Source organism: Chiloscyllium punctatum, chromosome 39, assembly GCF_047496795.1.
Source record: "Chiloscyllium punctatum isolate Juve2018m chromosome 39, sChiPun1.3, whole genome shotgun sequence".
In the NCBI taxonomy this organism is placed as follows: Eukaryota; Metazoa; Chordata; class Chondrichthyes; order Orectolobiformes; family Hemiscylliidae; genus Chiloscyllium; species Chiloscyllium punctatum.
In genome coordinates, this window is record NC_092777.1 from 12,762,492 (window position 1) to 12,789,846 (window position 27,355).

The 27,355-nt window shown below is 43.8% G+C and overlaps 1 protein-coding gene across 1 annotated transcript; it reads right to left on the bottom strand.

Moving 5' to 3' along the window:
- Positions 1-2,632: 2,632 nt before the first annotated feature.
- LOC140463832 (serine/threonine-protein kinase SBK1-like) lies at positions 2,633-26,150 on the bottom strand. The gene is made up of 4 exons (XM_072558210.1): positions 25,919-26,150; positions 21,199-21,429; positions 9,356-9,558; positions 2,633-7,787 (listed from the first exon to the last, which is right to left on the bottom strand). Exons 2-4 carry the CDS (start codon positions 21,365-21,367, stop codon positions 7,002-7,004), a joined length of 1,158 nt encoding a protein of 385 aa, XP_072414311.1. The 5' UTR covers positions 21,368-21,429; positions 25,919-26,150; the 3' UTR covers positions 2,633-7,001.
- Positions 26,151-27,355: the final 1,205 nt, after the last annotated feature.

Consider the following 27,355-nt stretch of genomic DNA (forward strand, 5'->3'; position numbering starts at 1 on the left):
ATCAGGGGAAGGGTGATTCTGCTCAGAGTCTCAGGGAGATACAATAAAAGGGTCAAATCAGAGACTTCGGAAAAGATGTAGTATCAGGTGTTGAGTCTGATTGTGATATGTTAATGAGGCACAGTATACATCCATTTTAGATGCAAGGTCATATGATCTTGCTTTCTCTTGCAGTCTTGTAGCAAGATAAAGTTACAGTAACATTTTTCTCACATAAAGCTAATGTTATCTTTACCTCAGCAGTTTCTACATTTTCACTAACATCGAATTGAATGGTGGTGTGTAGGCTTGAGGATCTCAATTGCCTTCTCTTATTCTTACTGTTCTAATGTTGCTATAGTGAGATATTTCAGACACGTCCGAGAAAAACTGTGATTAGATTTACTTAGATTACTTACAGTGTGGAAACAGGCCCTTCGGCCCAACAAGACCACACCGCCCCGCCGAAGCGTAACCCACCCATACCCCTACATTTACCCCTTTACCTAACACTACGGGCAATTTAGCATGACCAATTCACCTGACCTGCACATCTTTGGACTGTGGGAGGAAACCGGAGCACCCGGAGGAAACCCACGCAGACACGGGGAGAACGTGCAAACTCCACACAGTCAGTCGCCTGACTATTTTACTTGATGTCTTTACTGATGATGTGGAGGTGTTGGTGTTGGACTGGGGTGGACAAAGTCAAAAATCCCATGACAGTGGGTTATAGCTAACAGGTCTATTTGAAAATACAAGCTTTCCAAGCCCCTGTTCCTTCCTCAGGCAACTAGTAAGTCAGACATTGGACACATGAAAAGTTGCGGTTTCAAATAAACCGGTTGGACTATAACCTGGTGTTGTGTGATTTTTGACTTTGTCTTTATTGATGACTGTGAGATGCTTGCTTCAAGTTTCCTGGGTTAATCACCTATTGGGTGAGATGAGCCAGAGGAACTGAGGGCTGAACTGTGAGAATAGGCTGCATGTAATTAGCATGTATTCCCTTGAGTATAGGAGACTCCTCAGTGATCTGATCAACGTTCTTAAAATATCAACAGGATTTAACAGGGTTGAGACAGAGAAATTATTTGCTCTGGATATGAAGTCAAGGATGAGGGATATAACTTAGAGCTAGACCAATTGGACACATGTCAGCACAAACGGTGATGAAAATTTGAAGCTCTCTTCCCCAGAATGCGGATGATGTAGAGAAAGGGAGCTTTCAAGACTGAATTAACAGCTTTTTTTTGGGTTAGTGTGTCAAGGGATAGGGAAGAAAGGGAGGCAAATAGACGTCACATAAAGGGTGACGTTGTCAGGCTGGCTGAGTGGGCAAATGCAATATAATGGGCGGCACGGTGGCTCGGTGGTTAGCACTGCTGCCTCACAGCGCTGGGGACTCAGGTTCAATTCCGGCCTCAGGCGACTGTCTGTGTGGAGTTTGCACATTCTCGCCGTGTCTGCGCGGGTTTCCTCCAGGTGCTCTGGTTTCCTCCCACAGTCCAAAGGTGTGCAGGTCAGTTGAATTGACCGTGCTAAATTTCCCATAGTGTTCAGGGATGTGTAGGTTAGGTGCATTAATTAGGGGTAAATGTAGAGTAATAGGATAGGGGAATGGATCTGGGTTGGATACTCTTCAGAGGGTCAGTGTGGACTTGTTGGACCAAATGGCCTGTTTCCAGGGTTTCTATGTAATAATGTGGATAGAGGTGAGGTTATCCACTTTATCCATTCAGATTACTACCTGAATGGTGGCATTTTAGGAAAAGGTGCAGTGCAACAAGACCTGGGTGTCATGGTGAAGATTGGCATGCAGGTACAGCAGACAGTGAGGAAAGCTAATGGCATGCTGGCCTTTACAGCAAAAGGATTTGAGCAGAGGAGTAGGGATGTCTTGCTGCAGTTATATGGGGCCTTGCTGAGACCACACCTTGAGTATAGTGTGCAGTTTTGGTCTCCTGGTCTGAAGGAGAACATTCTTACAATTGGAGGAGCCCAGCGAAGGGTTCACCAGACTGATTCCTGGGATGGCAGGACTGACATATGAAGGAAGTTTAGATCGACTGGGCTTGTACTCACTGGAAGAATGAGGTGGGAACTCATAGAAACATATAAGATACAGGAAGAATGTTTGCAATGTTCGGAAAGTCCAGAACTAAGGGTCAAAGTCTAAGGATAAGGGGTGAGCCATTTAAGACTGAGATGAGGGAGAGAGGGTTATGAACCTGTGGAATTCTCTCTCACAGGAAGCTGTTGGGGCCAGTTCATTAGATAGATTCAAAGGCAGCTAAAGGGATCAATGACGGAGTGTGGGAATGGGCTACTGAGATTACATGATCAGCCATGATCATTTTGAACAGTGATGCAAGCTTGAAGGGCCGAATGGCCTACTCCTGCACCTATTTTTCTATGTTTCTAATTGTGAAGAGTCATGATCTAATTGAATGGTGCAATATAGGCTTGAGGATCTGAATTGCCTTCTCCTCTTCTTACTGTTCTAATGGTGCTACGTTGCTAAGCCTTCTTCTGTTCTTAGACGTTGTGGAAAATCATAATTATGCCTTTCACCCCGTTTTAAAGAATTATAGACTGGGTGTGCATCTATCCCAGCATGCAGCCTCCACAGACACTAAAGGGTTGACCATGGTTATTTTTAAGCCACTGTAAGCACTTTATTTTTGATTGAGCTTACAAAGTTGGTACACAAAGACCAGAGTAATTCTCCTACAATGCCATATTTTAACCACAGAATTGTACCATTGTCATTCTTCAATATTCCCTTTGAAGATTGATCCTTCAAGCAACATATCCCCTTCTCCTTTTCTGTTGATGTCTTGCAATCTGTCATATACTAGGTTTTCTCCCAATTTCTACAATGTATTGTTCTCCCTGCATTTCCACCAGTATCACACCGTCTCTGTATTCTATAAATGTTGTACACAATATGTTCATTTTTGGTTGTATGCTGTGCCTGTTTCTGTCACATAAAGTGCCATTTCCCTATTCTGAATATCTGCTTTTTCCTCTCCTTATCTCTATCTTGTGCTTTCCACCTGTAAGCATGTTGAGCTTGCTCTTGGTCTGTAATGTGCACTGTGAACTCACCAAGTTTATGACATATACCAAACCTTCCCCAATCATGTATCACGTTCTTTGCTCTCTCCATACATGTACCGTGTTTTCTCCAGACTTGGTCGTGGAGTGTGCACCTCTGTTCCCTCACTTCAACAAAGGGACTCGACTAGGGGAATTATTTTTAGGTCATTTTAATCAAATTATAAAGAAAGTCTTACAGGAAGACAAATTGTATTGCAACCATTGAATCGATCGTACGGCTCAAAGAGCTCGGGAAACATTTTAGCTAAGAGCTAAAACTCCAGGTACTAAAAGAACGCATTGCTGTCACAAAACCACAGACAGTTAAAACCACATACTATTCACTGAGGAACGAAACTTCAAGGAGTTTTGAACAGAAACACACCCACTGCACTGAAATTCAAACACAGGTTTGGTGGCCCAATGGCCCTGCCTACAGCTTGGAGACTGGGTCTACGTGGGGGAGGTCCTTGCTGCTCTATGGGAGTGTTGCGTTGTCTACAAGAAGCAATTGAGTGCATTTCTAAATGCTGATGGACATTAACTATCTAGTTTGATTGCCAATTATTAGCATAAAGCATGGCATTGGTCAACTACAATTCTCAGTTCAAATATAGTCTTTGTCAAGATGTTCTCGCAATGTTCATCCACCGGTCTTCAGTGAATGTTTTTTTCTAAGAATTGTTCCTTTCAAATTCCATGCTAACGATTATGCAGCTGTCCATTGGTGCTTGACGTTACCAAATCTGCTGCCGTCTTGACGATGGGGTAAGCACAAATGTTATTTGGCAGTAATGAGATAGAGAGAGAGAGTGGAATGTTGTCCCACTCTCTCCAGTCACGTAGACTAAACCTTGCTGGACTGGTCTGATCTTCAGCTCCACTTCACAGCTGGGTGACACCTTGAGTGTCTTTGTAGGATAAATACAAATGCAGAGCACATCAGGTAGTGTAAAGCTCTCTTTATGACATCTGTTTCATAGCCCTATGTTTTCATTTTTCAGATCAATAAAAAAAATAGATATGACAATCCAGTGTAAAATTATACATTAAATGTGGTACCGTATCATACATATTGCACACATATTAACATTAGAAACACTTCTAGTAAGCACAGTGAAGATACATAGGATTGTGATCTATTCGATACACAAACTCAAATATATATTATTTAAAGGATGGGGGTTCACTAGGGTAAAAGGTGAGAGATATTGACAGGCAACAGGATTCAAAAACACAACTGCTGCGCAACGGTAAGGATGGTGATGTGTTACCATGCCTGAAGGTTTATTGGCCTAAGTTGACCAAATGCCCTGTCAAACAGTTGCGATAGATTTAGTCATGTCTATTTCTTCACTAATTCTTGCTCTAGTGTCCTGAGATACAATTAGCCCCAATTACCTTTTCATGTTCTGTTATTTTTTTGCATTGTTAACTGGGTTTCTTCCCAAAAGCCAATGGTAACGTTTAATGATCCAATTGACTGGAAAGGCTTTTGTTGCAAAAGCATTCGATGCCAGTCAGCTCGCTTGGCAGAAGGCAAGAGAACTGGGTGACAGGAACATACTGGCTGGCTATGCTGACTATCCATAAGGGCACCATGTCAACAGCCCATGGGATGACAGAATGAACGTCGCCCTAATTACAGCGGTGCACGGTCACTTTCACCAAATCTGCTAGTAGGATTGCCACATCCATCTGCTTTATATTCCCTGCTTGATATATTTTACTTGACTTAAGGGAATCCTGACAATTTCCCACTAGACAGGTTAAGTTAAAAACTGCCCCAGTGTCCATAATCACAGTCATCTGATATAGTCAAGGTTCTTCTTGCTGTGTGTTTTAAACATCTAATCTCTTAACATCAGAGACAACTCATCTTTATTCTTGCACTGTAAAATTACCTAAATGCCATCCACTGCTCTTGCATACTTTCAGTGATATATCAAGCCAGAGCTTCCTGACTCCCAATTCAAAATGAATGAAAACATCTTCACTACAGGTATCACTGAAAACTGTCTTGAGCTCAATGATCCTCATCCAAAGTCCATGCACCAAAATCTGATTTAGTCAGAGAGAAAAAGGAAAATGAGAAACCCAATCAGGAAAATGTCACGAGAATAGCATTACATTTGCAAGTGCCTGGATTTTAAAAGGCACACCCCACGGGACTCCCACTCCTTGATTTTCACCACATAAAGGCCTAACTCAACACATTTTGCACATTGTGTGGACGAGGTGAATGGGTTTCATTGCAGTCTCCATCTCTGACCCTTTTACTTACAACCAGTGGGTGGCAGGGTGGCACAGTGGTTAGCACTGCTGTCTCACAGCGCCTGAGACCCGGGTTCAATTCCCGCCTCAGGCGACTGACTGTGTGGAGTTTGCACGTTCTCCCCGTGTCTGCGTGGGTTTCCTCCGGGTGCTCCGGTTTCCTCCCACAGTCCAAAGATGTGCAGGTCAGGTGAATTGGCCATGCTAAATTGCCCGTAGTGTTAGGTAAGGGGTAGATGTAGGGGTAGGGGTAGGGGTATGGGTGGGTTACGCTTCGGCGGGTCGGTGTGGACTTGTTGGGCCGAAGGGCCTGTTTCCACACTGTAAGTAATCTAATCTAATCTAAAAAAAAACCCCACCAGTTTTCTTTCTCCCTCGTTCTCCTCAAGCTTTGTCTGTCTCCAAGATTAGCTCCTCATCGATCTGTGAGCTGGCTGACCAATTGTAAATGAGCCCACCGTACTGTAAGTGATAAAGCAATAAATGGCATGGTAGGCAGCTACACTGCAGTACCAGTCCTGTTCAGGCATCACTGTCAGGATCACAGTGAAACACAGAAGGACAGAAAATGCAGTAATGGGTCTTCTCAAGTGTGCAGTGGTGCAGGAGAGAAACATAGAATCTACAACACAGAAACAGACCCTTTGGCTCATCTGGACTACACTGCAACAAAGGAAACAGACAGACATTTAGGGAGGTTTAAGTGGCTTAGATGCCTTCAAGTCTCATCACTTAATTAAATTAGCATAATAATTATATTTAACTTGCCACAAGAGCCTTTGCTCGAGATTGTTCGACTGAATTAATTGATCTCTTGCCTCCTTAAGTTCGAGCAATTACCTCAAAATGTTATTCTTTTTTTGCTTAATACATGTTAACCTCATGGTCTTGTAAATTCAGTCTTATTAAATGAGATATTAGGAAATTTAGCAGCTTAACATGCTGGCTGTGCCAAGGAGGGTGGAGGGTGAAGACTGTGAAGTGAGAAAATTGCTCGTGTTAACATTTTTATTTTAAAAAAACCAAGAATGGACTAGCATGATCTCTTACAGGAAGTGACAGTCACATTAGTGAAAGGTCAGTGTAAATAGTGAAGACTTGTGCTGACTGAGCCATCCTCCTGGTGAACACTGACCAGCCCTTAAGAAGAAAGTCACTTGAACAGTAGGAGCTGCCTCAGATTTGATCACTGGGCAACATCCTTGCCTCTTGCAGAATGTAAAGAAGGATCATTGCATAGGAGCTGAGCCTAAGCGGTAAAGATCCTTGCTGCAGTCATGTCCATTTGAGATTTGGACAGTTGTTCTGCCACCTCTCTTGTTGTCACCCATGGAATCAACACAAATTGAGCATATTGCTTTAAAAGTGTTAGGGTTGGGCCAAGGGCTTCTCTTGACATCTCTCAGCTTGACTGACCCAAAGACACAAAGCAACTCAGTCACAACTGGATAAGAATCAGCTTAGGGTGAAAGCTCTGAAGAGCTGTGTTTGACACAAAGCCCCATTGGAAGCCTGAGTTTGAGCCCAGCTGGAGGATCGTGTTGACTTCTGAAGTAGCATTCCTTCCATAATAAGTGTTACTCTTTAACATGTGCTTTCCTATCACGGTTCAAGCCATCCACATCCTGGGACACAGACTGTGTAATCTAAACGCAGATTTCAATTGGCGTGGCAACCAGAATTCTGGTGTTGCTGCTCTCCCTTGTTGCTCGCTCATAGCTGCTGTTGGATGAGAGGGAGCTTGATGTTGTCATGGAGGAGAAGCGTGAGGATGGTGTTTCCATGGAAACACCGCTCTTGGCAATGGTGCAGACAGGGGATAAGCTCTGTTGCTTCATCCTGGCCACCAGATCTTCTTCAGAGGAAGAGCTCACATCAGCAATGTTATTGCTACAATCTGTGTCCAGCATCCATCGGTAGCTCAGGTATCTGAAGATCTCCTTGACAGAGCACCTCCTCTCCGGTTCAACAGGCAGCAGTTTCCGGAACATGCGGAGAGCGTCGTCAGTGAATCGCCTCCATTGGGATGGCACATTGGCACCTCGACGCTTCTGCCATCTCACAAACTCATCATAGAAAGAGTCTGACAGGAGGGCTTTCTCCCAGGGGAAGTTTCCCGTCAGCATGCAGAAGAGGAGGACCCCAAAAGCCCAGACATCGATGCTGTATTCCACTGAGAAGCCCTCATGTTTGGAGGCATCACAGAGCTCCGGGGCAGTGTAAGGGATGGTGCCACTCACCCGTTTGACAGGAGTGCCAGCCCGACGAGTCATCCCAAAGTCAGACAGTTTAACTTTGCGGCACTCCTTATCAAAGATGAGGATGTTCTCTGGTTTGATATCGCGGTGTACCAGCTTCCTGCTGTGCAGATAGTCCAGTGCTAAGGCAACTTGGTGCACACAGCGCTTGGCAATCTGTTCAGGAAGGCCAACCTTAGAGAGAACAAGAAACACAAGTTTCCAATATTAACCTCTTTGGTAACCACATATAACTTCAGACACAATAAGATGAAATACTTCAATCCTAACTTCAATCCCCTGACCCAAAAGATATTGAGATTGACGTCCTTGAATGCAGAGATGGTGGAATGGGAATTTCTGAAAACTGGGTTATTTTTGGGAAGGACGAACTTGAACCTTCATATTGATAGAACAGAGGATTTTCAAACAAGGGATAAAGGAAGAGGACCTCAAATTAAGAAAATTCAAATGATCCACTCCAAAAGTTAGGGTAATAGATTGGAAAATCGAAGCCTCAATCATCATGGGCTGGAGGCCTGCAAACTTAAGGAAAATGAGACAGATGACATGTAGTTCAGGAATAGGGACAGGCCAGTGAATCTGCCATCCTTTGGGTAGGCTGCATGAGACATAGTGCCTGCTGAGAGGCTGACAGGATGGACTCTGGGACTTGGTGACTGAGTTTGGCGACAATGTCAGGCATTCCGAGCTGAATAGCAGGTTGGATGTGGCTTCTTGGCTTCAAGATGAAGAAGGATTACCTGAGCTGCACATGTTCCTGTCAGAAAGAGAAATCTTGCAACTATACAGCACTTTTCAAGACCACAGGATGTCTTCAGAGGCTGCGTGGCTACATAGTCGGCCAGCTGTTAAAGCCTGGAGCAGGACCTTCGTTTGCACATGGAGTGGGCCCCCGGCGGCAGGATGACGTGGGCTGGTGTAACCTGGCAGGGTAACCAGACAGCGGCATGGTGTGGGCTGGTGTGGCCCAAAGGGGGGCTGTAGTAGTGATATCGTGTGGGCTATTGTGGCCCAGAGGGGGACTGTAGCAGTGACACAGTGTGGGCTGGTGTGGGACTGTAGCAGTGACATGGTGTGGGCTAGTGTGGCCCAGTATGGGACTGTAGCAGTGACACGGTGTGGGCTAGTGTGGGACTGTAGCAGTGACACGGTGTGGGCTAGTGTGGGACTGTAGCAGTGACACGGTGTGGGCTGGTATGGGACTGTAGCAGTGACACGGTGTGGGCTAGTGTGGCACAGAGTAGGACTGTAGCAGTGACATGGTATGGGCTAGTCTGGCCCAGAGTGGGACTGTAGCAGGTGAGAAGGAGAAGTTACCTTTCTTTAGTTTTGATTTTATTTTCCGTTAGTTCGAATGGTGGTGTGCATGAGGACAGCACACACAATTCCCTGTTCTTTATAGTGAATACACGTGACAATAAATGATTGATTTCAAGAGTAAGAGGATTTCAGAATAAGGGATGAGAGGGATATATGACTGAAGACTGCAGGATAACATAACATATCTTCAAACTTAAGTGAACAAGATAACTGCTTTCAAGAAATGGCTGTCCATTTTATTGTATTCTAAAGAAAACTCCTTTCTAAAGACAATCCTCAGGAACTAAAGTTCGTTCCTGATTTGATTGCACCTTGAGCAAAGGAAAAAAAACTAATGGTCAGAAGAAGAGGAACTTAGAGAGCATAGAGTCAAGGACAATAATATTTGACATCTTTTTGCTGTTTAAGATGTTGTGTACCTGTGGAGGAATGATATCAAACAGGTCTCCCGCAGTTGCGTATTCCTGGGCGAACACATAATATTCATCTGTTTCAAAAGCGATCCCAAACATATCAATGATGAAAGGTGAGGCTGAGAGATACAGGGAGATGCTGTACTCTCTGAGGAAGCTCTTCAGTTTGGTGGTCTTCTTCCTCAGGAACTTCAAGGCCATTTTGGTACCTGAAGTGAGAAGGAAATAAAATGAATTATTTTATTCACTGACTGACTGATGGCTATTCAATCTGAGGAACCTTGGCCTTCCGTTTTAAGTTAAGTGGGTTTTGTACAAATTTTGAGGAATATTTGCTGGGGAGATGGGAGGGAGGGGTGGGAAATGGGAATCTAAGCATGTGAGTATTGAATACTCTATAAATGCAAGTCCCTTTTCTCGTTTCAGTTTGCCAAGTTGTTACCTCCTGTTTAATTCAAATAACCAATGTGACAGTCAGATTATACCTGCTTGATCCACCTGATAGTCAGGCGCTCAGAGACAGTGTCAAGCATCATTCCATTTATATTTCAGAACCTTTCCCAAGAAACTAGGGCAGGGCACATAATGCTGAATACTGGTCATAATGTTCACCACTTATCTACTCTCACATCCACTATTATATTCTCCTTTCCCGCTCAAAGTGGCATGCTAAAGAAACAATAAACCCCCTAAAGGGTTGGGGGGAAGAGGAATAAGTAAACATGATAAAACAGTGTTCTTAGAGTTGCACCATCATTAGACCCCCCCCCCCCCCCATTAGCTCCATCCCTCTATGCCCAGTACGGCTTACTGTCTCCTACAGCAGAGGGCTGGCACTCTGATTAAGAGGTAATCTAATCACACCACAGCACTGGTGTCATCCACCCTCTGGGAGCTCAGTCGTATACTCTCTTATGGTGACCTCAGGTGACATTCCTGAGAAGGGCATTCAAAAGTAGGTAAATGGCACAGTCCTGTGCTGTCCTCAGGAGATAGTAACAAAGAGCTACTCCAGTTCGCCCTCTACAATTCAAGCACTCCAAAGCCAACTATTGAACAACTTAACTGAAGTCAACTTGTACATATCAAGGGTCAATTTTGGAACATTACTGACCAGCTCAGATACTCTACCTTAAGGCCTGAGCCAGTTGAGAAGCCAGTCTATTTATCTTCCTGCGTATCTGTTAGTGGGCCAATTTCTTGTGTTCATTTCTCTGAACCTCAATGGCTGGGCCTGCATTTATTATCCACCCCTAATTGCCCTGGAAAGCACGGTGGTGAACTGCCTTCCTGAACAGTTACAATGCGTGCATGTTGGGACAGCCACAGTGCTGTTGAGAAGGGACTTCCTTGACTTTGACTAAAGGGAAGGAATGGAACAAGGTTCCAAGTCAAGATGGTATGTGGCTTAGAGGGGATCTTGTCGGTGTTTGTGTATCTGCTCCTTCTATACGTTAGCTGAGAATTAGTTAAAAAGGAACTCTGGTGGATCTTGTAGACATCACACCTGCAGGCAGTGTCCATCAGTGATGCAGAGAGTGAATATTTGAAGTGGTGAATAGGGTGCAAGTGAAGTGGGGCTGCTCCCTCCTGGATGCTGTTGAGTTTCCACAGTATTATTGGAGCTGAGCTCATCAAGGAAAGTGGAGAGCATTCCATCACACTCCTGAGTTGGGCCTTGTCAACAGGCTTTGAGATTTGCAAAGTTAGTTTCCAAAAAAGGTTCCCAGCTTCTGATCTACTGTTGTAGCCATGGTGCTTACATGGCTGACCCAATTCAGTTTCTGGTTAATTGTAACTCCCAAGAGGTTGAGAGTGGAGCTTTTAGGCTGAATGACAAGGGACCAGAGTTAGATTTTCTCTTGTCAGAGAGGGTCCATTGACTGTGGGGACATGTTCATTGGCAACTACCAGCCAAGTCTGAATGTTCTCTGAATTTTACTGCACAGACTGCTTCAGTATTTGACAAGTCACAAACAGTGTCTAACCTTGTTCAATCATCAGCAAAGATCCCCACTTTTGACTTTTATGATGGAGGGAAGATCGCTGATGAACCGACTGAAAATAGTTGGGCCCAGGACATTATTCTGAGAAATTCTAGCAGAGATGTCCAGGAGGTGATATGGTTAATCTCCAACATCCAAGACCATCTTCCTTTGAGAGAGATGTAACCCCAACCAGCAGACAATTTCTCCCTGATTCCCAATAATTCCAGCTTTACTTGGGTCTCCTTGATGCCTTATTCGGTCAAAAGCCATTGATGTCAAATGCAGTCACTCTCATCTCACCTCTGGAATTCAACTCTTTTGTCCATGTTTGCACCAAGACTATAATAAGGTCAGATATTGAGAGGTCCTGGCTTTGTGAGGGGCAGTTCATGTCTCACAAGCCTTATTGACTTCTTTGAGGATGTGACGAGATAGATTGACAAAGGTTGAGCAGTGGATGTGGTGTGTATGAATTACAGCAAGGCATTTGATAAGGTTCCCCATGGTAGGCTCATTCAGAAAGTTAGGAGGTATGGGATACAGGAAAATTTTGTTGTCTGTATACAGAATGGGCTGTCCCCAAGAAGACCGTGAGTGGTAGTGGATAAAAAGTATTCCTCCTGGAGGTCGGTGACCAATGGTGTCCCACAGGGATCTGTTCTTGGGCCTCTGCTCAGCTCATTGTAGTTTTCATAAATGGCTTGGATGAAGAAGTGAAAGGGTGAGTTAATAAGTTTGCCGATGACACAAAGGCTGGTGGTGTTGTAGATAGGGTCGAGGGCTGTTGCAGGGTACAACAAGACATTGACAGGATGCAGAGCTGGGCTGAGAAGTGGCAGATGGCGTTCAACCTGGATAAATGTGAAGTGATTCATCAAATTTGAATGCTGAATACAGGGTTAAAGACAGGATACTTGGCAGTGTGGAGGAACAGTGGATCTTGGGGTCTACATACATGGATCCCTCAAAGATGCCACCCAAGTTGATTAGATTAGATTCCCTACAGCGTGGAAACAGGTCCTTTGGCCCAATCAGTCCACGCCGAACCTCTGAAGAGTAACACACCCAGACCAATTTCCCTCTGGTCTAATGCACCTAACACTATGGGCAATTTAGCATGGACAATTCACCTGACCTACACATCTTTGAACTGTGGGAGGAAACCAGAGCACCCGGAGGAAACCCATGCAGACACGGGGAGAATGTGCAAACTCCACACAGACAGTCGCCCGAGGCTGGAATCATACCTGGGACCCTGGTGCTGTGAGGTAGCAGTGCTAACCACTGAGCCACTGAGCCACCGTGCCACACCATAGGATAGGATTGTTAAGAAGGTGTATGGTGTTTTGGCTTTCATTAGCAGAGGGTCTGAGTTTAAGAACCCTGAGGTTTTACTGCAGCTCTATAAAACCCTGGTTAGACCACACTTGGAATACTGTATCCAGTTCTGGTCGCCTCATTATAGGTAGTATGTAATGCTTTAGAGAGGGTGCAGAGGAGATTTACCAGGATGCTGCCTGGATTGGAGGATATGTCTTATGAAGAGGGGTTGAGTGAGCTTGGGCTTTTCACACTGGAGAGAAGCAAGAAGACAGGTGACTTGACAGAGGTGTACAAGGTAATGAGAGGCAGAGCTAGAGTAGATAGCCAGAGACTTTTCCCCAGGGCAGAAATGGCTGTCACAAGGGGTCATGATTTTACGGTGATTGGACGAATGTATTAGAGAGATGTCAGAGGCAGGCTCTGTATGCAGAGAGAGGTGGTTGCTTGGAGTGTACTGTCAATGGTGGTAGTAGAGTCAGAGATATTAGGGACATTGAAGCAACAGCTGGACAAGCACATAGACAGCTGTAAATTTGGGGGTGCGTAGGTTAGGCTGATCTTAGATTAAGATTAATGGTTAGCACAACATCGTGGGCTGAAGGGCCCGTATTGTGCTGTACTGTTCTATATCAAACCCAAATTAGGCATCACTGAGCAGGTTATTGCTGAGTCAGTGCTGCTTGATAGCACTGTCAATGACTCCAGGCATGGGGAGTACACTGAGGGGCATTAATTGGCTGGGTTGGATTTGTCCTGCTCTTTGTGGAAAGGGCATCCTTGGGTTCTTTTTGATATTGTGGGGTTAATATCAGCACTGTAGCATACCTCAACAGCTTGCAAGTGATACAGCTGGTTCTGCAACATGTCTCTTAATGTTGTCAGAGCCAACAGTCTTTATAGGCTGTGCAGTAGGCTTGATGGACCAGTTGATTTTCTCTGCCTATCATTTGTTTATAGGCTTAGCAATCACACCACAAATAACAAGAAATATGTACCCAAAACTACCCATGTGGGTATAGAAAAACATAATCAAACAAATGTTGACATTAAACCAAAAAAGAAATTGAGATACATGAACAGAAGCTTGGCCAGAGAGAGAAGTTTTAATGGTGTCTTAAAGGAAGAGAGACTTATGTAGAGGTAGGAGAGGATTCTAAAGTTCAAAGTCTGCACAATAAAGATACAGCTGCTAATGGGGTAATGCAAGTAAAGATCTGCCAGAGGCCAGATTTACAGGAAGTCAAAGGTCTTAGACTATTGTAGAGCTGGGTGAAGTTACAAAGATAGCTGGAGAGACCACAGAGACATTTGATTATGGGATGGGTTGGGCTAACAATGCGAGTTTTCTCTCAAGCACAAGTCTCACTGGATGGGAGACCTGAGCTGTGCTCTCAACTTGCATTGGTCTCTACGTGTGGAGTACAGATCATTGGATCAAGGAGTGCTAGGCACTGAAAAGCTGTGGTACCTCTTACTGCCATTTGAGGGAGCTCACTATCCAAGAGGACCTTGCTGGGTACAAGATGCGATTGCACAGTTCCAGTGCAATGTCTGAACGATCCAGTGTTGAATTGAAAGGGTTGGATACAGTCTGTAACCCTGGAACAGTATCAGATGCAAAGACATCCACTACTTCACTGGATGGATTCAAGTATTTAATGCCACCACTGCCACTTGTGCAGATAGCTTGTTGGAGTGGTACGGTGGCTCAGTGGTTAGCACTGCTACCTCACATTACTAGGGGCCTGGGTTCGATTCTAATGTCGGGCTGTGTGGAGTTTGCACATTTTCCCGTGTCTGTGTGGGTTTCCTCACAGGTTAGGTGAAGTGGCCATGCTAAACTGCCCATAATGTTCAGGGATGTGTTAGGTGCATTAATCAGGGGTAAATATTGGATATTGGGGTGGGCTACTCTTTGTAGGGTCAGTGTGGAGTTGTTGGGCTGAAGGGCCTGTTTCCACACTGTAAGGATTCTAGGAATCTGAAGAAGGTTACCAAAATTGCTTTATAGTTTCAGGACTGTTATTAAAGCTGGTATTTGGTGTCCAAGCTTCCAGGAATCAATGATCAATCTCCATGACAACCTCAATAAAAAGATCACCATAAAACTCCAGAAGAGTATGTGGCTTTCTCAATTTTCATTGAACACCTATTTTGTAATTGATTCTAACACTATTAAAGATGACAGAAAAGCCACTGGGTGGATTAGTGAGAAGGCAAGTGATGTAATCTCCAGGAATGCATCGCAACCAGAGTTGGCAACCAAATACTTCAGGAATAGAAACAGAAAACGCAGGCTTAGTCGGGAATCCTGAAGCAGTCATTTCAGACTTGAGACATCAACCGTTTCTCTCTCCACAGATGACATAGTCTTGGCGTGAACTGAAAGGAACAACACGGGATTTACACTGAGAAAAGTGGTTGGTGTTGACTTATTCATTCCATGCCTCCTCATTCATTTATAGACTCACTGATGCTAAGTCCTCCCTTCAGTTTTTGATGCAAATTGAACTCTCACTGTTGAATCATTCTAGTTATCTTACTTTCAAATTAAGACACCCTATCAAAATCTCTTTGTTTGACAATGGGATTTGCCTGAAAATGAACTTTTGTCAGCACTGTACGCTAACGGAGTACTATAATCTAGCTCCTATTGTAGGCTGCAGAGCTTTAGCCCATTAGAATTTAGAATCATACTGCACAATAAGAAGCCAATCAAGGATGTGCAGACTCTTTCAAAGTGCTGTCCATTCAGTCCCACTCCACCCACTCTTGCCTCCAACATTGCATTTTTTCCTTCAATTCTCTCCTGTAAGTTTCTGTTGAGTTTACGTCCATCACTCTTTCAGACTCCTTTCCAGATTTTGTTGTATGAAAATGATTTCTCTTTATTGCCATGCTGGATTTTTCTTGACTATTCCGGATTGCTGGTGCTGGCCACTTCATGTTTTACAAATGCTTGTTGTCAGAAAATGGACATGACTCGTGAAACTTAATTATTGGATGCTGCCTGACCTGCTGTGCGTTTCCAGCAACACACATTTCGACTCTGATCTCCAGCAGCTGCAGTCCTCACTTTTTCCAAACTGAATTATCAGCCAACCTCAAAATAAGGCTGAATGGTCTTGCTGGGTCTTTCAGAGGGTAGTTCTGAATCAATCACTTTGATTGAAAGTGCATGGATGGAGAAGGATAGTGGGCTTCCTTCCCGAAATGGCATTAGCTAACCAATTAGATTCTTAGTAAAAGCCAACTTTGATGCCATTTTTAATTTCTTTTGAAACTGGTTTGGTAGGATTTGATTTCACATTGACTGGACCAGTTAAGCTCTCATAAGACAGAGATTGCTACAAAAAGCAGACTGGGTGTTGTAAAAGGGTGTAAGGGTTGGCAATAGTTAAAACTGCAGAAGCCATCGGTGCCATCTGTTATGATGATGTTATAAAACCTCGGGGGAAGAACATCGCAGGATCTTGCATAAATAAGACCAACAGCTGGGAATCACTGGCCCAAATCTGTCCAACATGGAGGAGTTGCGTTCCGGGAAGGCGTTGAGCATCTCGAGACTAGTCATCAGGGGAAAAAGCAGATGCCGGGTGAAAACAGTGGAAGGAGTGTGCTGCTATATCAACGGCCCACCCGTGCCTTCCTGACCCATGTGTAATACAGCCTGTGGTAGCTGTATCGGACTGGACTCACCCTGAGAGTGGAAGAGAGTCATCCTCATCTCCAAGGAATTGCCAATGATGATGATGATGACCCATAGTCTCTGTAACAATGTGCTTGATATTAAAGTAACTTATACCTAGTTGCTATCAGATAATAAACTCTTTAATTCTCTAGATCGAGCAGGAGCTGCACATCCCTACCAGGAAAGGGGATAGGGACAGTAACTCAACTGGAGACCTCATAAAATATGACGAGCAGTGGTGAGGATTGATCTTAAAACACTGGGCATCATTAGATATCAATATGCTGGACAGCTCAGCAAAGCTAGTTACATATAACAATGTTTTAGACTAGATATCATTAGTGGGGATCTCTAGATAGCTAATCCAGAAGTATTGTAAGTACATTAATCTATCCTGTACATGATAAATTGCTTTGTTTGAACATGTGTATCAGTGTGCACTTTGCACATTTTTATGACTGGCTCACTGCACCCAAGGATCAAAGAATTTGAGCAAATGGAGGATGTTCCAACAGTGAGGGAATACGCTGGAGCACATCATTACCTCTGAAGCATAGGGTTGTGGATTCAAGTTGCAATGATAAAGACTTGAGCATAAAGCCAAGTTGATACTTCCCTGTTGCGCTGAGTGAGTTGGGGTAGCTCTGCTTTTTGGATGGGCATGTTAAATTGAAGCCCCAACTGTCCTCTCGGAAGGATGTAAAAGATCCCCTGCTCCTTTTACAAACAAGAGCAGTAGCAGTCTCCCTGGTGTCACTTCAAACAAATTTGGTTATTTTCATGGCCTGTTTGTGGGGACTTGCTGTGCAATTAATGCCAAGTTTCCAACACCACTACAGTTCAAGAAAGCATTCCATTAGTTTTGGGGTCAAGAAAAGGTGCAATATAAATGCAAGCTATTTTGTTTCCAAATTGGACAGAGAGGACTCCCCCCATGTGCATTCCCCACTGGCTTTAAGTGTCAAGACAACTCTGAGCTGAAACAAAAGCTTGCATATACATGCACACGCGAACTATAAATGCCAGTAAAAGGCAACAACTTGGGCATGCACAAACACCCATGCATGCAGGCACTTCCAAACAATCAATAGCTCCATTGTCAGGTCCTTATAGAATGCTAATTAATTAAATTCCTACTGAACAACAAATTGCCCAGAATAGCTGAATCTCTCTCCACCCAAGGCGTGGCCTTTTGACAGGCTTCTAATTCCAAAACTACCAGCTATGTTTGAGCACGTCAGCTGTCACATTGATGTTCAGTTTGTGTTTCTTACGGAAAGGACTGAAAATTACGCCACCACACCCAGACAAGGTCACACCCAACATCAGAAGAGAAAGTACACTGCTCTAAATAAGTAAACCAGATAGCACCCCACGCCATACCAAGGGTGCTTCAAACAACAACCTACTTTGAAGTGCAGTGATGTATTAACCAATATGGCAGCCACCTGCACAAAGCAAGATTCCATAAACATCAGTCAATCGTTCTGAGATTTCATTAGATTGATAGAGGAATAGTTGGTGTCCAGAATGTAAGAATGCTCTGATTTTCATTTTGTATTAAGAGATTTTTAAGATTTACTTTGAACTGTCAGTGTGCAGAGAAGGTGCTTCATCAGAAATTGTGGTGTAGTGGTATTTCAACCTACAAATATCTGAGCCAACTGGAACCCAGAATCTTGACCAGTGCTGGATGACAATCTGTGCCACAGTTTCAATGGCCAATGAAGATTCATCTAGACTCAAAACGCTAGCTTGCTTTCTCTCCGTGGATGCTACCTGACCCATTGTCATCTCCAGCATCTGCAGTAATTTGCTCCTTCAATAGGTAATGTCTCTGTTTCAACATCTCATAGGGACCAGCGTTCTCTCTCAGTAGGTACGGCCTTGGCTCAGCTAACAGCACATTTACTGCTGAGTCAAGAGTTTTTGGGTTCAAGTCCTATTCCAATGACTTGAGGATGAGCTGTGGACTGAGATGCCAAGGCAGTACTGAAGAGAGCAACATTGTCCCTGTCCCTCCTCAGCCAACCCTCTTGAGTGGATCTAAAGGATATGCATTTAAGAGCAGTGAGTTCTGGCCAAATTAATCTCTAAATCAACATCACTAAGACATTATCCGTTCTTTTGACTTATTCTTTAAATGCTGTGGGAATTCCTGCCTAAGCAGCATTTATTGTTCATAATTGTCCTTGAGAGGATGGAAGCGATCTGTTGTTTTGAACTGCTATAGTCCTTGGAATATAGGGACACCTGCAGTACTGTTAGAAAGGGAATTGCAGGACTTTTTTTCCCAGTGGCAGTGACTTGTGTGCAAATTGATTGTCATTTTCCCGATAATAACTACACTTCAAAAGTACTTTATTGACTGTAAAGCATTTTCGGGCTTCCTGAAGGCAAACAAAGTTTTTTTTTTCAAACAGCAACGGTGCTGCTTTGTAGGTTCAGCAATTTCCTTTTATATATAAACACCTCTCAATCAGAAGTTCTGATGCAAACTAGTCAGGTGTAACTTATTGATAGAGTGTGGATGGTGTAGTTAAAATGCAGTCTAGTCACCTCAAGGAATTGGCTCCCAGTGAAACAGTAACCAATGAAGATCTCCTCTCTATAGGTGTATGATCACATATTGGTCATGTTACTGTTATCGTGACCCAGATGTCTAGATTAATGATCTAGAAACACGAGTCTGAATGACACCACTGCAACTGTGCAATTTAAATTCAGTTAACTAAATTAACCTGGAAGAGACAGTGGTGATCATGAAACTAGCAAATTGTTGTAAAAACCTATTTGTACCATTAATATTCTTTCGGGAATAGGGCCCTGGTGAGACCACACCTGGAGTACTGTGTACAGTTCTGGTCTCCAAATTTAAGGAAAGACATTCTGGCTATTGAGGGAGTGCAGCATAGGTTCACGAGGTCAATTCCTGGAATGGCAGGATTGCCTTACACGGAAAGACTGAACCAACTGGGCTTGTATACCCTTGAGTTTAGAAGACTGAGAGGGGATCTGATTGAAACGTATAGGATTATGAAAGGACTGGACACTCTGGCAGGAGGGAACATATTTCCGTTGATGGGGGAGTGCCGAACCAGAGAACACAACTTAAAAATACGGGGTAGACCATTTAGGACAGAGATGAGGAGAAACTACTTCACCCAGAGAGTGGTGGCTGTGTGGAATGCTCTGCCCCAGAGGGCAGTGGAGGCCCAGTCTCTGGATTCATTTAAGAAAGAATTGGATAGAGCTCTTAAAGATAGTGGAGTCAAGGGGTATGGAGATAAGGCTGGAACAGGATACTGATTAGGAATGATCAGCCATGATCATATTGAATGGCGGTGCAGGCTCGAAGGGCTGAATGGCCTACTCCTGCATCCATTGTCTATTGTCTATTGGGAAGGAAATTTGCTGTCCTTATCCAGTCTGGCCTATGCTTGACTTCAGATGTACCGTCATGTGATTTGTGCTTGACTGTCCTGTAATACAAGCCACTCAAGTTGGACTTCAATGACTATTAGGGTAATAAATGCTGAACTTGCCAGTGCTCCCCACAAACTATGAAAAAGTTCTCTGGTGGCCACTGAAGTAAATGTAGCTAATGTTAGCAACACAAATGAGTCAGCGCTGAGTGCTGCTCTCCATGAACTCAACAATCTGAATCAAAAGCAGCCACAAGGATAATGTGAACGTCGCTCCAGTAGTAAGGCTTGTTTCTCAGCTTTAGGCTTTTACATTGCATGTTGCCAGGGCAACACAGAGAGGCTTCTGTTTTGCAATAGACTGTTATGCCTAGCTTGAAGTATGCCATTATTTAATTGGATATGAAGTAAAGTCAAACATTAGTCAGGATTTTGTGGAAGAAGCTTTGTATTACAACTGATAACAATAACATCTTATATTTATATTCCATTGTAATGCAATAAATGGCTCCCAAGGCGATTCACAAAAACATAATCAGACAGAAATGGAGACCAAGCCAATGAAGGAGAGAATAGGAGAGGTGACCAAAGCTTGGTCAAGGAGGTGGGATCTGAAATGGGTCATAAATGTCAATGTGGCTCAGTTGGGAGCACTCTTACCTGGAAGTCTGTGGGTTCAAGCCACACTCCAGAGATTACCAAACCACAAGGTAGTTTGTTAGTCTGTTACAGCATTGAGGGAGGCTGTAGTTTCAGTGATGTTGGCCTCTCCTTAAGAGATGAAACCATGCCCCCCAAGGTGGATGTAAAACATTTCAGTACTATTTATAAGAAGTGGAATCAGAGTTAAATGGTCAAACCTCAACCGGTGTTAGAAAGACAGAGTTTTATGGTCATTGTCGCTTTGTTATTGTGCATGCAAACTGGCTCCTGCGCTTCCTGTAGGGACAACAATGATGCTATTTCCAAAAAGCTTCATTGGCTGTTAGTTGCTTTGGGATATTGTGAAAGGTGTGTTGCAAATCCAAGTATTTTCTCTTTAAGGACACGAGGGAGGTAGAGAGGAAACCTCAGTACTGGGATAGCTGTGGCATGACCAATGTGGCTAATACTGGGGGGAAGTGTCTGGAAGGTCAGATCACTTTGCCCTCAGAGGCCCTTGGAGCTTGGGGACGGTTCAGAAACAGAACAAAATGGAGATCAAGAAGGATTTTAAACATGGGGGTATGAGAGTTCTTATGTAAAGAGGTAGCTAGATAGTGTGGGGAGCTATCGGGGATCATCAATAACAGGCAATGGGTGGCATAGGTTGCTTCGCCCATGTTGGATGCCAGGATTAGCATAAAGGAAGAGAATGTTTCAATGCAGTCCCAAGTGTCTGAGTACTCATTGAGAAAGTGTGTAGTGGCAATTGCTACTTACCTCTGACCTTATGGATAACCAGGTCAACCTTGCCATAGGTGCCTTTCCCCAGCTCTCTAATCACCTCGTAGTATTTATTCACCTCCAACCTCTCCAGGTTCTGAGCTGTGAGCAGCTGGAGTTCCTCCAGAACATCACTGGCTCCTCGGGTCATCAGTGAAGAATTCATGGCTGTTATCAGATCCAAGCTGGATCGTGGTCAACTCCAGTTCTGAATTCCAATCTTACCCTCTACAGTGAAAACAAATAAAGCATTGTCAACACATCTGAAACCAACACTCCCATCACTCCATTCAAAGCCGCAATTGTCGATCTAAAACACCTAACAATGATCCTTCCTGGGCTGCTTATTCATCACTGTGCCTCCCTGTGAGGACAGTCATTCATTGGGCTGCACTAGGTGATTTTCTCTCTGTAACACTGCTATTTCCATTACCTCTTTCTTGAATAGATTCAGTGACTTGGCCTGCACATCCTCTGTGGTGGAAGCTTGCACAGGTTCACTACCCTTTGAGTAAGTGCCTTTTCACATATTTACAGAAGCTTTTATAGTCAGTTTCCATGTTGCTTGGAAATTTCAGACTTGCTGATTTTATTGGCAATTTTATACATTTCCTACTTGGATTCTCCCCGTGTCTGCGTGGGTTTCCTCCGGGTGCTCCGGTTTCCTCCCACAGTCCAAAGATGTGCAGGTCAGGTGAATTGGCCATGCTAAATTGCCCGTAGTGTTAGGTAAGGGGTCGATGTAGATGTAGATGTAGGGGTATGGGTGGGTATGCTTCGGCGGGGCGGTGTGGACTTGTTGGGCCGAAGGGCCTGTTTCCACACTGTAAGTAATCTAATCTAATCTAATCTAATCTAATCTAATCTAATACTGTCCCTAATTTATTTTCTAAGACATGGTTTAGCCATGATTACCGTTATACTCTTTTTGCATGCAACCTGAAATGCTTCAAATGTGTAAAGGAAAGAATTTTCATTTAAATAATTAAAATAACTGCACAGAGGCTGGTATCCCATCACCAAGTGACCAGCCAGCTCAGAGTCGAATAGATTAGGTTAGATTCCCTCCAGTATGGATACAGGCCCTTTAGCCCTACAAGTCCACGCAGACCATCTGAAGAATAACCCACCCAGACCCCATTCCCCTACCCTATATTTATCATCGACTAATGCACCTGACACTATGGGCAATTTAGCATGGCCAATTCATCTGACCTGCTCATCTTTGGATTGTGGGAGGAAACCGGAGCACCCGGAGGAAACCCACGCAGACACGGGGAGAATGTGCAAACTCCACATAGACAGTTGCCCAAGGCTGGAATTGAACCTGGCTCCCTGGTGCCATGAGGAAGCAATGCTAATCACTGAGCCACCGTGCCGCCCATTATATTGCATTTGCCCACTCAGCCAGCCTGTCCACACCATCCTCATGTTAGTCCCCTGAAGTGAGAAGACTCTGGATCTCTGGGCCCCTGTTAGCCAGGGCTCCCTGATTAGCTCAGGTTAACCCCAATCAAGGATCTCATAGTCAAAAGGTCCACCTGGTTCTAATCACTACAATAACATTATGCATTATTTCATAATGGGAGGGGTGGTTGCAAATGTATTTATAAACATTTGGCAAATTTTGAATTGTAGTCATGTCTAGATAAATGCATCAACTCAGCTGTGCACAGAATGATTCCACCAAATAGCAAAAGACAAAATGATCTGTTTTTAGTGCTATTATTAATATTGGCTATGACACCATGGAAAGATCCCTGCTCTTTGAATATAGCCATGGGACCTCTTAATGTTAATCCAACAGAGAGCATCTCCCACAGTGCTATGTTGTTCCCTTGGCATGATCTACGGGATCAGTACACAGTGCAGTTCCAAGGCAGCAAGGGCACATTCACTCTTGACTCATAGTCAACCCAGGGTCTGAGTGATTGAAACTCAATCCCCAAGATCACTGTTTTGTCTGAGACTCAATAACACACAGTGGCCACATGGCTCATGCTAAGGGTGCTAATTGAAATTAGCTTGCAGCTGATTGCAATCCAAATGAGAAAAGAAGGGTTCGGCTAGGATGCCCCAACGAACCGTGTGAAGATTAACCAGTTGCCAGGGGCAGTGCCAATGGCAAGGGGAAGCATCTTTATTTCCTCACAGTGACCAGGCCCACTCACCATTGCTGTAATAACAATTTATTATAATTGCGGAAAATGTGGAGCTGTGAGTTTAAGCCATCGTGTTGTTTTGGTGGCCTTTCTGTGAAGTTTGTTTACCAAATACAGAGGGTGAAAGCCTTGTAGGGAGCTGAAATGACATGGTCCCTGGCTGATGATGTTGTGAGAAAAATGATCTCTTATTTTGTCAGTTTACAGAGAGATCTTCAATGCTGGGTACGTGCAGTCACTGAGCAGGTCTAGATTTTAACTGGACTTTGTGTTCTTTAAATCAGGGTGAAAGGTTGTATATGGATACAGAGAGACGGTTTCCTCGGAATTGCCAATCTGAAAACAAAAAGGACTGTTCTCTTTCTCTGTCCATTATTCTCTCTTCAGTACCTTCTCTTCCTATTCTCCCAATCTATCCTCATCTGTTCCCATTCGTGCCTTTTTAAACTGTTTGCTGTCTCGACTTTTTTTTTTCTTGCCTTTAATTCCACCCGTCTTCACTAGCTTGTTTTTTTTCTCTCTCTCTCTCTACCTTTCCATTACCAGCAGTAGCCCCCGTCACTCTCCTTGCTTTGTTTGACTGTTTACATCTCCATCTCCTCCGGTTTCTGACCATCGCCAAGATTGCGTGACCAGACTGCGAGATGCGGCACGCCCCACACTGCCCTAAACCAGCACCTTTTAAGAATATTGAAACGTCTCCTGGTAAATAAAGCGGCAACTCCAGACTGCCTTGCAGCCCTGAATATTAATCCTACTGATTGCACCGACACTGCAAATTCCCATTAAAATTGCGTGGAGGCAAAATGGCCTTTTGCTGTTCAAAATTCAATGTGCAGAACATATTCAAAGGCAGCTTTAGAGACATCACAGGATGAAGGAATTTATGAAAGCAGACAATTTATGGCGTCTCGTTTAGTTAAACAATATTGATGCACCGGCTAACGAAATAATACAATTTGGGACATCTTTGCGTGGTGCAGTTAAGCTGGGAACTGTACAGAGAATGATGCAACGCAGATTGTTCGACCCATCGTGGTGTGCTAGCTGTTGGGAAGAGCTAACCAATCAGTTCCCTCTCACTGCCCTGTCACAGTTACCCCGTCAAATATTTCTTAATTCTCTTCAAAGTTACTGCTGAATCTGCTTCCTCCAGCCATAACAATTCACCCTGAAAGGGGGAATTTTGCCCATCTGGTTTCTCTGGCTTTTTTTTGCTCATTATGCAAATGAAAGAGATCTGGAAGGTTCAAGTCCCTTGCTGATCACTGATTAGAACTGAGGCTGTTTAATATTCATTAACTTGTCTGAGCTAGCGAGATTGCAATGAGATCGAATAGACAGGATTAGCTGAAAATGGTCACAGAGACTAGGAGCAGGTCGATAATAAAACAAACAAAAACAGACACATCAAAGACAACATGTAGCAGCAATTAAACTGGACTATTCGGGAGATTCTCTGTTAGGCTTTGCACAAAATATAACGTCGGATACCAGTGTCAGGTATCCTTAATTTTAAAAAAGCTAGTGGTGGTGGAAACCAGCTTTGTATATATTTTCAAACTTTCGCAGACAGCAGTGAATGAGTGACCACTGCTGCACTGTAGTGGGTGTCTGAGACTAAAGACTCCCTGTAATTCTCACCCACCCTAATTACTATTTCAGCAGACACCAACTGCACTAGCCACACAAACACGGTTACTTGATACAAAACATCGCAAACGCACCAGTTGCAAAGAAAATTCTAACACTGCAGGTTTGTTTGTGCAAAATCGCAATATTTCTGATCGCAAAACAAGCATCCAACACCTGTCTTTCGGACTCCCCCGAGTCACAGCCATAACAACAATCTTTCTCCAGATAATAAAAACAGCCTTCCAGTTGAACCCGCTCCCATCACTTGGTCCCTGTGATGTATTTGAAACGCTGCGTTTAGAGAAAGGGGAAAATTATACATTTTTTTTCAGCTCTGGAGGTTATGTGGCACTCTGTACACGTTAAACAAACAAAAAGAGAAATTCTGCTTTAAAGTTACTGTGCAAGTGTTTAGAGAAAAGACATACGCCTCTGAATTCTCCACAAACCGCAGTGGCACAATGCACTGGGTGAGAGCAGACAGGCATCAGCTGGATTGCCTGAAACCCCTGTCCTGTTGACTAGCCAGCTGCATTCATGCCAGCATTAGCCTGGCACTCTCATTCTGCACTGCATCCAATACATGGGCATGAAGCTATTGCCATTCCTCTAGCTTAGCACCCTTTCATTGTTCATTGCAATCACCTCACTGCTTGTGTATCTATATGCATACATATGTAAGTAACAATATAGGCACATGCAGCGTTGTTACAGATATACAATAATATACGTTTATAGCTTCTAATGTTAAGAGAACGCACAATATTCCTATTGTAGATTATATTTCATTCCTTCTTATTCGGTAAACAATCATAGCAAATAAATATGTTTCAGAGCTCACGTGTTCTCTTTTTGCGTTTCTATTGTTTGATGCAGAAAACAAAACCAGTTTTCTTCCTATTGCTGTACAGTTGCCTCACCTTCGTGCTGGGATACCTGGCCACAGTGCAGCCCAGATAGAGGACAAGGATGGAATTAGTTGTGCCTGCAGCAGCTTCTGATGCTAGCATTGACTTGCTCCTTTGTTTGGGAGTGCTTGTTCTTCTCGTCTTTATCAGTACCTTGTGATGGTGTTTTTTTTCCTCCCTCTCCCACAGATGAAACTGCTGCTCATTAGATATATTCAGACCACCATCCCCCCCATCCACCCTGCCTCCCTCCTCCTCCTCCTCCTCCTCCTCAGATTGTCCTTACAGCAATCGCCCTCTCATTCTCCTGCTTTCAGTTGAGGGACATTTAAAGGGACCGAGATCAGCCGGCTGACAGCAGGTCCCACCCACAGCCGCCAACATCCAATCAAAGGCAAGGGGTCGTGCCAGCCACCAATCGTACGGGAGATATTACAGTCGCTGCCAATGGAAACACGGATACGCGAATAATGTTCACCAATCACAGTCCCAGTTGAGTTGGACCAATTGGGAGAAGGGTTGGTGGACCAATGAAAATGCAGGATTCAGCACAAGCACCAATGAAAGCTGTGCCCTTTGCTAGCGCTCAGGCTAGACTGGAAGATCGGTTCATCTGTCAACTTGCAGGCAGAGTGTAAGCTGCAGAACACCAAACAAACACACAGCTATTATTTCACGCTGTAGATAGGACAACCCAATATGTGGCATCCACCAGCCTTCGCATTGCAATGTAAAATTAGGATTGCAATGTGTTCTCAACAAAACACCCGGTCTGTTTACCCTGTTTTGAACAGACCCAGAAGCAATTAGATTCTTTGAGGCAATCACACACTGGCAAGGCATGCAGATGTCAGACTGTGAGAGCAAAGCCTATAATTTGAATGAACCCTGAGGTGAAATTACAGCCTTGTAATCACTCCCTGGTATCTATTATTGTGTTTATAATGCAAACAACATAATACTATTTTAATTCGTTGTACCACACGTGTATAGTTGATATCCTCACTTGTATTGAATAACACCTGAACTTACCATCTTTTCAGTCTCACGAGGCACATGCACACTCTTGTCAGCCATGTTTTCAACCAGTTTTGCCCCAACTGTGTGTATTCATAAAATATTTTTAAAAGCTTGCTAATCATACAAGCGCTGCAAAAGAAGGAGCCATGAATTCACAAAAATGTGAAACTCTCAAGAATCATGTGAAGGAAACCATAAAAGTTCAAGATCCCAAATATTACACAGTGCCATATTATCCTGCCATCACTGGGAATTGTTTATTTTCACAGTGTGTTAACCCAGTTAAAATAAACAAACACATAAGCAGAACACTGGGAATTTGAAATAGCAGAAAACGGTGGAGGTAACCAGTAGGTAGTTCCTGAGGAAAGGCAGAGGCAATATTTCAGAAGATCATCAACTTGAGAAGTTAATCTGGTTTCTCTCTCC

Coding starts and splice junctions, on each gene's coding strand:
- LOC140463832 (XM_072558210.1), bottom strand. CDS start 21,367: ATGAATTCTTCACTGATGACCCGAGGAGCCAGTGATGTTCTGGAGGAA. Junction 9,559..21,198: donor GGTTATCCATAAGGTCAGAG/GTAAGTAGCAAT, acceptor TTCTCACTTCAG/GTACCAAAATGGCCTTGAAG. Junction 7,788..9,355: donor TTGATATCATTCCTCCACAG/GTACACAACATC, acceptor GTTCTCTCTAAG/GTTGGCCTTCCTGAACAGAT.